At 49.6% G+C, this 13,431-nt stretch overlaps 1 protein-coding gene across 4 annotated transcripts; it reads right to left on the bottom strand.

Moving 5' to 3' along the window:
- Positions 1–6,636: 6,636 nt before the first annotated feature.
- On the bottom strand, positions 6,637–13,050 carry DPM2 (dolichyl-phosphate mannosyltransferase subunit 2, regulatory). 4 transcript variants are annotated; one of them, XM_065572696.1, is made up of 5 exons: positions 12,258–12,946; positions 10,741–10,870; positions 9,726–9,815; positions 8,208–8,310; positions 6,637–7,929 (listed from the first exon to the last, which is right to left on the bottom strand). In XM_065572696.1, exons 2-5 carry the CDS (start codon positions 10,792–10,794, stop codon positions 7,871–7,873), a joined length of 306 nt encoding a protein of 101 aa, XP_065428768.1. In that variant the 5' UTR covers positions 10,795–10,870; positions 12,258–12,946; the 3' UTR covers positions 6,637–7,870. The 4 variants fall into 4 exon arrangements, with proteins under 4 accessions (XP_065428768.1, XP_005293518.3, XP_065428769.1 ...); XM_005293461.4 differs by lacking the exon at positions 10,741–10,870 and having other exon boundaries at positions 12,893–13,050; XM_065572697.1 differs by lacking the exon at positions 10,741–10,870 and having other exon boundaries at positions 12,876–12,941.
- Between the last annotated feature and the right edge of the window lie 381 nt (positions 13,051–13,431).

The following is a 13,431-nucleotide window of genomic DNA, read 5'->3' as shown; positions in this document are numbered from 1 at the left end:
CCCACACAAGGTGTTAATCTGGGATTCAGGGGCAGCACACTGCAAGTTTTCAGTGAAGAAACACGTCTGTCTCAAGCCCTTATGGCTACAAGGAAAATCTTCCAAAGGTGATGGGCATGTAGCCGACACAGTTCTGTCTGCTTGAGTCTGCAGCCAGCCTGGCACAACAGCTCTGGGAAATGCAGCAGTAACTGTTAAGTCTAATTACGACACCGTCAGAGCCAGATTTTCATGTAACATGGGTGACCAGTTGTGTGGTGCACAACCACTGCAAGTGTGCGAGTAACTCAGGTTAAGTGCAGCTGAATCCTGGGCAGGCTGCAGCACGCAAGAGATTTTTGTTCTCCCACTGAAAGACGGCAGATGCACCAAGTAACTTTACTAGGTAGAAGTTTAGTGACCACACTAGGGCCATATCCTCCCCCCTCCCGGCATTGGGCCAACTGCCCCTCATCATTCTCCTGATTGCTTGTATTGTTATTGATGGGAGATCTGCTGCAGACTGAGGGGTGTATATGGACCTGCCTTTGCAGGCTCAGTCCTGGCCCAGCATTCAAAATAAATTACCCTGAGTTTCAGAAGTACTGAGAACCATGGAGTTCCCACAGACATTGGGGGAACCACAGGTGCTCAGCATCTCTAAAAATCAGTCCCAGAATGACACTGACTCCTCTGCCCTGGGCCAGAGCTCTCGGAGTAAGGAGCTTCAGCAGCGATTGGCGTGGGGCAGACTAAATCAACCAGGACGGTCATGACGGAGGCTGGAACTGTGTCTTTGTCTCATGCCTGTGAGGAAGACAGGCCTTCAGATAACCCCCAGTGCCTGCGTTGCACTTTCCAGCCCAGGAGCAAGGAACCATTTCACACCTTAGCGCTGGGGGGAGCTGAAGCCCAGAACGGGGAAGTGACTTGCCTGAAGTCATCCAGTGAGTTGGTGCCAGAGTGGAGAATAGAAGCCAGATCCCGACTCCCAGCTCTGTGCTCTGATCCCAAGAACAGCCCTTTCCAGATCCGGGGTGGGGGGCAGGAGGGACTCTAGCCACCTGCAGGAGCCCCAAGGCCGGGGGAGGGACTGCGCCATGCCCTGCAGGATCCTGCCGAGAATCACAGGCAGCACACCTCAAGCAGAACACATACCGTATTCACCCGAATAGCCCCTTCCTTCCAGGCTGCTGGATACTTTTGTACTGTATGAATAAGAATAGCATCTGCAGCAACATGGGCCAGGATACAGCTCCCAGGGTTCTGGCCCCTCGTGCGTTGGGATGAAGCGGGTGTCAGGGGAGCATTCCTCGCCGTCGGACGCATTGTGGCGGGAACGATGCTGTCCACTGACTCGCCCCGCTCAGGGCAGATCTATGTGACCTCCCTCAGCCGTTACCGCAGTTCAGCTCCAAACCGTGGGAAACCGGAGGGAAACGAGCCGAGAGGAGACAAGGCCCTGGTGGGCAGCACCACAAAAAGTGCACAGTGGGAGCCAGCCAGGCAGCTGCCTCAGCACATTTCAGTGACAGCCCATGTCTTCCTGTGTGTGGCAAGGAGCCAGGAATCCAGGCAAAACCACGGCCCTTTCAAAGAGGCCGCTTAGCTGAGGCACGGGCCCTAGGGCCTGGGGACTCTAGTGTGGGGTGGGGGAAGGACTTGAGGCCTCACTCCTGGATGGTACTCACCATTCCTGGGATTCACTTCTGGCCATCCCTTGACAGGGTGTCAGGAGAGCCCTGTCCCCTAACTCTCATGGGAGAAGCTCCCACCGTCCTCCTGCCGTCACCCTTGAAGCAAGTGCAGGTTCCGCAACCAACCTGTCCCCTTTGGGGTTTTCCTCCTGGCTTCCCCAGTTTAATGGTCAAGTTTCCTTCATTTCCCTTTGGTCTTTAGGAGGAAGAGGCTGGGGTTGCTTCTCTTGTTGGCATCTCTCCAGGAGTGAGACAGGACTTTCCACCCCTAGCACAGGCCTCCCGTCCTTGCTTTGAGGGTGCCACTGCAGGAGCTGTTGTAATAATTGGGGTCTAGCCGGCCTCCCTCAATTGTGAGCTCAACTGGCAGACAGTGGGTGAAAGGTCACATTTGACAATCACCTAGAACAATAAATGCTGACAGAGAAAGATACAAAAGGGCGACAAAGGCTGGCTTAATCCAAACAAAATGTTCTAGTGACACCAACCGAGGTCTGCGTTAAGATTGTGACTGGTAAACTAGAGGAGAATGGAATCAGAAAATAATGGACCAAACTGGCCTGTAGGATATTACGCCTAACTGGTGGTCACCCATCACCCCCCTTTGGGATCCTTTAAAGAGATTTGGGGGGAAAATGAATAAGGGGATTTCCTCAAGCAAAAGTCAATAAAGCTCTGCTTTGCTCCAGAGACTCTGTCCTTCATTGGTGAGCCTTGAGCACTGGCACCTCCAGCCCAGCCCACTGTGAGGCCGCCTGGACCAGTGAGGACCCCTGCCTGATACACGCAAGATCCTGCTCTATCTTCCCTTCCTTTGAGTATTCCCTTCCCTTGCCGCTCTCTTCCTCCTGTCCTCATTCTCGGCTTTTCACCTGATCCTGGAATCAACTGCACTGCATAGCACCAACATGACAGGATGAGATGGCCCATCCAGCTCTGCCCAGCCTAAGAGGGACTAATGAAGAAGAGGAACATGACCAGCCCAGCCAGATGATGTCCTAGACTAGGGAAGTGAGTCAGAGTCCAGAGCAACAGATGTCATGGCCGACCTGCCAGCCCAAAGCATCTGTCCATGACTAACTACCATGTATCCTGAGAACGTCAACAAAAAGCTGCATTTCCCCACGCTTGCTATCCTTTCTCCCCTCCATTTCTGTATCTCGGCTGTCAAAAGCAGAAAAAGTAACCATCATTAACAGTGGCCAACTCAACATTGAACAACAGAATTAACCCTTTCTTTCCCACTAAGAAAGATTGCTTGAAAAAACAAGAGACTAAGCAATCTTCGTATGTGGCCCCTCCATTACTGCAAGTCTGCAACCAAGGTAGCCCATTCTGTACGATCCTCTGCTAATCTCTTGATGGATGAATAGTCCTTTTAATCCACCCAGGATACCACATCATCCATCCAATATCTTCTTTTTCTGTCTCATGTTCTTTTGCCATCAACTTTCCCTTCCAGGGCTTGTAAACATGCATCGCCCACGAAACCCCCTAAAATATGCCCTGGAAATCAAATCTTTCCTTTTCATAAGATCTCTAACTAGGGTTTCATAGAATCATAGAATATCAGGGCTGGAAGGGACCTTAGGAGGTCATCTAGTCCAACCCCCTGCTCAAAGCAGGACCAATCCCCAGACAGATTTTTACCCCAGGTCCCTAAATGGCCCCCTCAAGGATTGAACTCACAACTCTGGGTTTAGCAGGCCAATGCTCAAACCACTGAGCTATCCCTCCTCCCTTTGCTGAGTTCCAATCATCTCCAATACCTTTTTGTTGGTTGCATGGTCTAGCCATGAGATTTTCAGAATTCTTCTGACCCACAATTTGAAGGATTGTAGTTTATCATAGATTGTTTGAATGTCCATATTTCACAGCTGTCATTTAACACAGACCAAATGTAAGCTTTTAAGAGTTGGAATTTAGTCTTCAGATTTATGTCCCTTCTCACCAGATGTTTATTGCTCCACAATGTCTCTTCCGCTCTTGCTAGTCTGGTGCTGACATCCCATCTTCCATCTTCAGTAATGATCCTTCCAAAATAGCAATCATTTCTCACGTATCAGCGATACCCTCTCTGAAAAAGGGACTTTGGTAAGTTTGGATTGTTTGTTTTGCAGAATCTCCCCTTTTCGCTTTGAAAATGCTGTGCGTTTTGTTCTCCGTTCTTCTCTTGCGTATCCCAATCAATACACCTCCAAACTTTGACATGCATTTTTGAGGGTGTTTGTCATGGGACTAAACAGGCCGAGATCTCTGTCTTTGAAACCCTGAACCGCATTTCACTAAGTAGTGCTAATTAGTGACAAGGTCACACTAACCCTTTTGACTCTCTGGGCCCACTTATTCCACTGAAATTAACACAGCAGAGCTCATGCCCGGCAGTTCTCCCTCTGCCAGGGCTCTGAGGTTCAACCTACCTCATCCAGTCCTTGCTAAGCCTTTGCCAGGGGAAGTCCCCGAACATGCTAGGGTTAAACTGAGCAGCTGGGCCACACCCTAGCAGGAAGGGTAAGAAAGCAACAGGCAACAAGGAACCCAGAATCTCATCTTCCTTTCAACACATGCCACACAGGGAGAGCTGGGAGAGAGCACAGGGGCTTGCTCAATAGACATGGGTGTTCATTTCTTCTGCCACGCTTCTAAAGCAATAAGGGCGTTAACATTGCTATGACTAAAGCTCAACTGACCGGCGCTGCTGAGCTGTTTCAGACTTTGCTCCAAAGACATCTCCAACCCCCAGGGGAGCTCGTGGCCCCGAGCATGGCAGGGCTCCTTCCTGCTTGAGGAAGGAGCAGACACCTCACCCACGGTGAGCCTTCGGCCCTGCAGCTTCTAGAACATCTCAGGAGGGAAAAAACTGCCTTCCCTTTTGGCGAGAGACAGAGGTGTCTTTTTTAAATCCGTTGTGCCAGAGTAACCCCGTGAAGACGCTAGCAGAAGCACTCCAGGGGGAGCAGAAGGCAGCAGGCTCCTGGGAGAAGAGTGGGACATTTCACACTAAACTGGACCACTCGCTGGCAAGCAGCAGTCTCTGGCTCTGGGTCCTGTGCTCATTCCAGCAGGACAGGCTGCCTCCCACAGTCCCTCCCCCCTGCTCACCAGACCCATTGGACAGCTGAACCATTCTCCTGACTGACAGGCCATCCTGACACTGACACACACACACACACTCTCTCTCTCTCAGTTCAGACTCCACACTGGGTTCATACTTGCCCTTATCCGTGAGCCTCTCCAGTGAAAATGCTTGGGAGAGAGAGTCCTTGGGCTTGTTCCAGTGACGCAAGCAGAATCCCTGGGATTATTCCAGCAGCATCCTAGGGTAGGTGGCTGGGGTTAGAAGACACGGGGAGTGGAAGCTGGAGGCAGCAGATCCCCGAAGGTGGGTGGGAGGAAATGAAGCAGCAGCAGCTCCAGGGCTGGCAGGCTAGGAAAGGTGCCTGGAGTTGCTAAGAGATGAGCTTTTGCTTCCTTTTTTCCCCAAAGCGCTCGGGGGTGGAGTGACCGCATACTCCTGGGAGCTGCTGCCGTGTCTCGTATTTCCAAGTGCTGAGGAAAGCAGCCTGAGAAGTGCAGCGGGAGAGCTCGAGTGGGAAGCAAGAGAGCTGGAGCAATAGGTGGTGTAGAAAGGAAACGGGGGAATTTAGACTAGCCCAACCCCCACCACCTCTGACCCAGGGCTCACTCGGCCCAGGGAAGAGGTCAGTCCCAGCAGACTGGCCCGCTGCGGGGAGGGCATTGGCAGCAGAGCGGGTATACAGTGCAGCGAGGGCCCCTTTGCCGCAGGGCTCGAAATAGAAATGTCCTGGCTGGAATCTTGCTGTTCTCCCCCTATAGCCCAACCCCAGTGGGAAAGTGCCAGAGCAGCAGCTGCACGTGGGGCCGAAGGAAAGAGATGAAAGAGCCACCCCGAGGCTTCCCGGAGCAGAGGCACATGGGGAGCCAGGAGCGATCTGAATATTAGAGCCTCCAGCGCAGAGCATGTGGGCGGTCCCGGTCTTGGCTGAGAGGAGCCTTCTGCACTGGCCCTGGCCACTAGGGAGCAGGTAAAAGGGAGCCATTAAAGATCATTGTTACACCAACAGGGGACTTTCACACAGTACCTAAGAGTCCCCTCCTTTTGCAGTTTAATGGACTCACAGCAGTAGGTGCAAACCAGGCATGTCTGTCTAAGGCAAGTTAGCGAGCTGGTTCATGACCCTTTGGGTTTGGCAGCTGGCCGATGTTCTCCTTGAAGTTTTGTGCCCTGGGCCCCACTCTGTTCTTTTACCATTTGTCTCATAAGATGCTGTTATCAGGTTTGCTTCTTGGCTGGTTAATTCTTTGACAGGCTCTGGCGTGATACTGCAGAAAGGCTCCCTAGAGTTGTGCTAGCATCTGCTCCTGGCAACAGGCCCCTCATAGGCCGAGGAAATGGCACATGCAGTTCTTACCACTGCTGCTGGAACAAGAACCCAGCTTTGATGGCGTTCCAGTGCCGACAGCTCAAGAGTGTTAGCAGACTGCTCAGGAAAATGAGAGATGCCACGAAGCACCTAAACCCCTGAACCCGAGCCTTGGCTATGGCATCTCTGCCCTTTAACTGACCAACCCATGATTGATCCTAGAGAAACTACAAATCTGCACCCTCAACCCCATTCCCAACATGCTGTCCCTTGGCATCATGCCTGATCACCCTGCTCCAGAGGGGTCTCCATGTCACGTACCCAGCTCTCTAGCATGCAGCAGCTCATGGTAGATTACAGGACTCAACAGCAACAGCAGAATGAGGACAGGAGCGAGAACCGGTCACATCCCAGCAGGGCTTTCATAGAGGCTGCACAGTGCTCCTAAGGTTACATGCAGGCTGTTTTCTGATTCATTGATCTGGTGGCAAGATTTGCTTCCCATAGTGTCACTTTGCACGCGCGCACACACACCCCCGCACACCTAGGGGGCAGTGGAAGAACATAGACAGAGATACTGCATAATATTTATTGAGACTCCAGTTCTTCACATTCAAACAGAGCTGCCAGGACTCCACCTACAGGGTTTGAAGCAAGTCAGCGTGCTAAGGCGTGAAAACACCCTGCTGCTTCAGCCCTGCCTGGCGCAGAAAGAGCACGGCTCCAGGCAGCTTGCATGCTCTTCCCCCTCACAGTCCTATGCTAACCAGGAACGTGGAAAATAAAGTATAAAGCAGAACCAATGGCTTCACTGGACCAGTATTAATACCACATTTATCAGGACAGTATCTGAGCCCCTCTCCCCTTCTTCCTCAGTTGCTGTTCAGCAGAGCAGGACTTTCTTCTCCATCCCCATTGAATGCACGCACACTGCGGAGAATAGAACAGCATGGAGAACAGTGGTGCACCTTCTACACAACAGCAGAGGACCTCACCTCTTCATTACCTCCTCTGCACAGTGGGCCATGAAGGAGGCTATAAAGCTTGTGGCTTCCCTGTAACATGCAATGCATGGTGGAGAGGCAACCGTTCCCCTGACTAAGACAGAACAGACAGCCTGTATGTGCATAAGAGCAGGTGGACTGGGGTGGAATGAGACCCCTCGACAGTAACACTGTTGGTACAAGATGCTGATGGTTCATCACTCCTCCAGTAGGTAAGTGGCGAGGGGGGATCTCTCCCTGACCTGCCCTCTGAGCCTTAGAGAGGAGCGCTTTTTTATCCATGATTTTGTTTTTTCACATATTGGATCCACTATAAAAAATCCTAAAGTAACTAGTTAAAAAATGAAAGAAACAAACCAAGTAAAGGAGGCGTCTGCAGCAGAGAAGAGGAAAGTCACTGAAGTCTGAGCCCTTTGCTCACTAGCACTGCCTGGTGCCAGAACAGTGTCACCTTAGCACAGGATACACAGTGCAAGAACTGTAGAGTCCAAAGCCACCAGTCTGCTAGGATTATCCCTAACCTGGGTACAGGTTCAGCAGGGCTGGTGCTCTGGTCCCTCACTAGAGGAATCCTGTGGGTCAGACAGTTTCACTTCCCTTTGTTCAGTACATTGTAAACTATAGCTGGATACGAGTCTCAGGGCAGGGATCACGGAAAGAGGGCGCAGCAAAGTCCAACGTCCATTCAAGCATGTGACAGAGTCTTAGAGTGGAGTGTGCTCTTGTTTCTGCAGGTGAGAGTCTTGTACCTGTTGAGACGCTCCAGGCCAGGCACCTTCTCCCTGCCTCTCCCATCCTGCTGTCTTCAGTCTGATTTCTTTGCAGGTTTTCTGTTCTTCCACATCACAATCACCACAAAGACCCCTAACACAGGAAAGAGAGAGAGACTGAGTAAAACATAACCCCCGCAGCTGCGGTGGCTTTTTAAACACACTGCTGTGAGAAATGGAACCTCATCACAGAAGGAGAGAGAGGCAATTCCACTGTACAGAAGCTCACACTGGTGGAATCACAGTCACACACAGGGCACTGCTGTGAGGAAGCTCCCACCACATGAGCTTTAGATACTGGCCATTCACTGCTGTCAGCAATCAGATGAAACATTAGTGACCAACTTTTAAAGAGATCAGAATGTGACTCACCTACAAACAGCACCAGAAGGAGCCCTGCGATGACAGGAATGGTAACCGAATACTCTCTGGGCAAGAAGAACTTATGAATCCCATGATCGCTGTCAATGAAGGGCTGCAGGAAACAAAAGCGAAGGGCACCACTAAGTCGGGCAATACAAAGACAACTCTCTAGCCCCCGAAGCTTTATGGTTGCAGTGCCAGGACAGTTAACCTCCAGAGCTACAATTAACCTTAGGCTTGAAAACGAACCCCACGTAACGAGAGAACATGCCTGCTCAATAACCTAGACTAGCGTGCAAGAGGGACTTTAGCTACAGCTGTAGACAGAGAATGTAATGAGCAAAGGGCAGCTGAACAAGTATCCATGGTAGTGTAGTAAGCATGTGACACCGGGGATGTCAGAAGTGCTGCTGTCTAGTGGCTTGAGCATAGCAGCAAAAAACCTCAGGGGATCTAATTCAGATTCCCTCATTACCTGGGACTGAACAAACTGCTTATCCCCAGGAGGGTTTCAACTTCCCTCACTTGGAAGGTCACTGTACTATTTACGCCACTTCACAAAGGTGTTGCAGGTGTAGTTAAACGCTGCAGAACACTTTGCACCTATACCCATTGCTACCAGATAACCCTTTTACAGCATAGGGATGTATAAAGTTAACTGGTAAGCATTAGGCTTACCGGTTAACCAACATTAACCGTTAACCTCAGTGGCCCCGTGCTGGGCCGGCCAGCCGCCAGCCCCGGCTCGGCCAGGCCCACCGGAGCTACCTCGGCTAACGGTTAACCGGTTAAACAATATAATTTTAATCGTTTAACCAGTTAATTTTAAACCGATATTTACAGCCCTAATACAGCGCTCTAACGTTCAGAGAGTGTACAAACTATACAAGGTTTGTAACAGCAGAACAATAAACTTTTGAATTCAGAGGGGGAACCCAAAAACGTTCAGAGCTTGGACTGGAAGCTGCCAGGGATTTAGATGCCAATCCAAAGCTTTAACAAACCTCTCAAGTCTGAAAAACTGGCCTGGACAGCTCAAAAAAAGATGAGTTCCTTGTATGATTTCCTATATTTCCTGCTTTTTACTGGGCTGAAGATCCCACATGAATGGACTCTCGTATTTCAGTTCTGCTACTTCCCATGCAAACCAGAAAACAGATGGGGCATGGAAGTGAAAAATAATGGGAGAACAACCCTTTTTTGAAAACCCCAGAACTGTTTTGGGTGAAGGTTCAAATGTGTGGAATGCAGCAGTTCTTGCTTTATCCACACCAGTGCACCTACCCAACAGGGTGCACTGCTACGGATAACCCTATAGTTATCCCTTGTGGTTGACCTTTGGGTGAAGGTTCAAATGATCAAGATTTTAAATAGCAGACTGGGCAAGAAGGAGTTTTTAGTAATTGCTTTTCAGCTTACACATACCTAGACAAACAGAGTAACACCTCTAAAGAAAGTCTAAACAAACAAACACAACAGTGAAGCCATTGAGACTGCAATAACCAGAGTATGTGCGGGGATCCGTACCAGCATAATAATCCAGATGGTGTAGTAAACAAAAAGGAGGAGGCTAAAGGCTACCAGGCCAAATCCCACCAGTTGGTCCATTGCTGTAGCCTGGAATATAGGAGAGTAAAAAGTCAAAACAATTCAGATCCTCCAACTGAATTATAGTCAGTATAAATGGCACAATGACATTTAAAGTACAAGGGAATATTACAGCACCTAGTATAGTGGGGACCTGGTCCATAACGTTGACCTGAATTTGAATGGTTAGTTGTTATGGCTCGCCACTGATCGCATCTGACCAGAAGATTTATAGGTTCTTGCCCAGTTCAGACTAGAGGGTCCGAGAACTCAGAGAGTTCTATATCGGGAGAGGACTCTCGGGGTGCTTGGCAAAGACACTTACACTAAGGACAATACCAAATTGATAAAAACTTTATTGAGATTAACAAAAGAATAATAAATGCTATGAAATTTATGACTGCAAAACAGTAAAAGAATTCCAAAACTCCTGGTGGTAACGTTCCTATTATAAGTTTCAAAGTGGTAGCCGTGTTAGTCTGTATCAGCAAAAACAACGAGGAGTCCTTGTGGTACCTTAGAGACTAACAAATTTATTTGGGCACAAGCTTTCGTGGGCTAAAACCCACTTCATCCGATGCATGCAGTGGAAAATACAGCAGACAGATATATATATACACAGCACATGAAAAGATGGGAGTTGCCATACCAAGTGGCGGGTCGGTTCTAACGAGACAATTCAATGAAAGTGAATTGTAATGTATTATAATAGCCCACTTCCACTTTCATTGAATTGTCTCATTAGAACCGACCCCCCACTTGGTAAGGCAACTCCCATCTTTTCATGTGCTGTGTATATATATCTGCCTGCTGTATTTTCCACTGCATGCATCTGATAAATTGGGTTTTAGCCCACGAAAGCTTGTGCCCAAATAAATTTGTTAGTCCCTAAGGTACCACAAGGACTCCTCGTTGTTATTCCTATTATAAGTACCTTAACTTAACATACTCACACCCTTCCTTGAGGACCCGATAATAGGAGGTGAAGGACCAGCCTCACTCCTGGCATGCCTGATAACACGATGATGCTGGCTTCCCCAGTAGTTAGGAATGTTGAGTAGTTCTACTACACTACACAAGCTAAGCTGAAAGAGTGATAGAAGATAGACGGTTAGGTAGATAAAAGGATAGTCTATAGAATATAGGAGGACAAAGAAAGGAAAGAGCTAAAAGCCCCCTATGATATCCTTACAAGGTATTTTATAGGATCCTGACGCTATGCAATTCAGGCCCAACCTACTATACCCAAATCTTATTTCTGTACCTAAGAAATTTATGGGTAATCTTATCCTATAGGTTAGTGGATTATGACACTTACTCTCTACATATTATCTCACTCCAAAAACTGCCAACCTAGGCTCTCTTGGTGACTTCCAGGTTTGTGGTATACCCTGTGGTTACCAACCAGCTGCAGACACTGGATAAATCCATTCAGTGTTGTGTGTATTTCCTCCCTTTGGTTCCTCAAAGTTCAGGGACCATTCCTATCTGTGCCAAAGGTTGCCAGCTTTTATGCTGACTTACTCTTAACTGATTATACTTTTAGCGGATCTTACTGGATACAGGCCGGTAGGCTTCTTGCATTTCAGCAAAACTTATTCTATGTATAATTATTAGGAAACACATATCATATGCCTCAACACATCCTAATTTCATAGGAATTAATACTGATAAAATACAAGAATGAAATAGATTAATTCAGAAAGAGAAACAGATTATTTGATACGGCTGGCTGGATTAGTAGGATATAATAGCTAGCAAAATAATCCTAGGGGCTACAATAACTAGCACTCCTACCTGCTATGGTAGTACAAATAAATAATGCAGTTTTATGTATCCTTTCAAGGTTGCAGTGTTTATTCAGCTCCTGGCCATGAAGATACACCACTGTAGTTTTGGAACAAAAGCCAAAGAAGGAAAAATACTTGGCAAAAATATTGCCATAAATGTCTCTGTGATAAAATCCATCCCCTCTTGCTCTGAAATAGCGACAGATTTCTTATCATGCTTTTGTGAGATGCTCATCATCTTGTGGGTCACTGCAGTTACTCTTACTCAGAGCCTACAGCAATGTCCCCTGTGCTATGATCCTAGAAATCTCAAGCTAAGCGGAGTCAGAGCAGATCAGTAAGTAGATGGCAGATCATCTAGGAGAACCCAGGAAGCTGTCAGAAGTGTTGGTGGTGATTCACTGCAGTCAGCACTGACTTTGATCCCAAAGGGTGTTAAGAGGCACTGTGCTACTGGGGTGTCTTTTTGGAGGGGGGGGTAATGATATGGAAAACCAAGGTCCTGAGCACCTGAGATTATTAATGAGCCCAAGTCACTTTCTGAAAGAGCAGGGATGTTAACTTCCCCTGTCCTGGCCAATTCTAATTCACATAATTAGGGCCCCTGCCCAATCAACTCCTGAGTTCAATTTATTTTGATAATCTTCACACCTTGCGTTTCATTAATGCTCAAATTCCTCACCTCAACACAACATTAACACAGCTTCATTGTGAGGCCAATATAATCCTATGATTCAAGCACCAACATGTTCACCTATGAGACTCCTAAGGTGCTGATCTTCATCGCTGAAAGGCAGCCACCTCTGGGGCGGAACATGGATGCCATTCTGCAACTATGTTTTGAAAGACAAGTGAAGGGGGAATCCCTCAACCAAGAGCAACTGGGTGATGGGGGTGGGGGTTGGATCCATGGTGGGGAAACAGAATGTCATGAACAGGGTTGGAACCTGGCCTGGACACTGGGGTTAACCCTGCGCGTGGGAGCCTCTGGACCCCAGTGCCCAGGTCCTGGGGTTTAAATCATCCCATGAACGCTGCGGCTCCAGCAGCGCAGCACCGCCTAGCAACGGGGAAAGCCCCAAGGGGGAATTAACCCTCCACTCCAAACTCATGCCTGCCTCCCCCAACTGACGGGGGGAGGGGGAATTAACCCCTTCGCGCCCCCTCTCCTCCTACGCTGGCCGGGGGGGGGGGGTTAACCCCTTCGCCCCTCCCCTTCGCGTCCACGTCCCGCCTGCCGCCGGGATGAAGGGAAACCAGCCCACACCAATTTCCTCCCCCAGGGGCTGGCGGGACCCACCCATCCCCCCTGCTCACCATGGTCCCCGCCGAGCGCTGCCGCTGACTCCCCGCAGCCCGCCCACCAGGCTCAGACACTTCCGGGAGCACCGGGCCAATCAGCAACCAGCATTTAGGCCTCGCAGCATCACGGGAGCTGTCCCGGCACAATTGCATCATGGGGGATGTAGGCTCTAGTGCCCTTTCCCCCAGGACATTATGGGAAATACAGCCTCTCAGTGACTCCTTCCCCCGGGGCATCATGGGAGATGTAGGCTCCACGTGGCCCTTCCCCCCAGGGCATGATAGGGGATGTAGGCTCCACGTGGCCCTTCCCCCAGGGCATCATGGGGGATGTAGGCTCCACGTGGCCCTTCCCCCAAGGCATCATGGGGGATGTAGGCTCCACGTGGCCCTTCCCCCAGGGCATCATGGGGGATGTAGGCTCCACGTGGCCCTTCCCCCAGGGCATGATGGGGGATGTAGGCTCCACGTGGCCCTTTCCCCAGAGCATCATGGGGGATGTAGGCTGCGCTGCAGGCTTGTCTCTTTCCAAGCCGCCGGGGACTGTGGTGTGG

The sequence above is a fragment of the Chrysemys picta genome, chromosome 18 (genome assembly GCF_011386835.1).
Source record: "Chrysemys picta bellii isolate R12L10 chromosome 18, ASM1138683v2, whole genome shotgun sequence".
Lineage (NCBI taxonomy): Eukaryota > Metazoa > Chordata > Testudines > Emydidae > Chrysemys > Chrysemys picta.
This window is presented reverse-complemented; position numbering and strand designations above follow the sequence as displayed.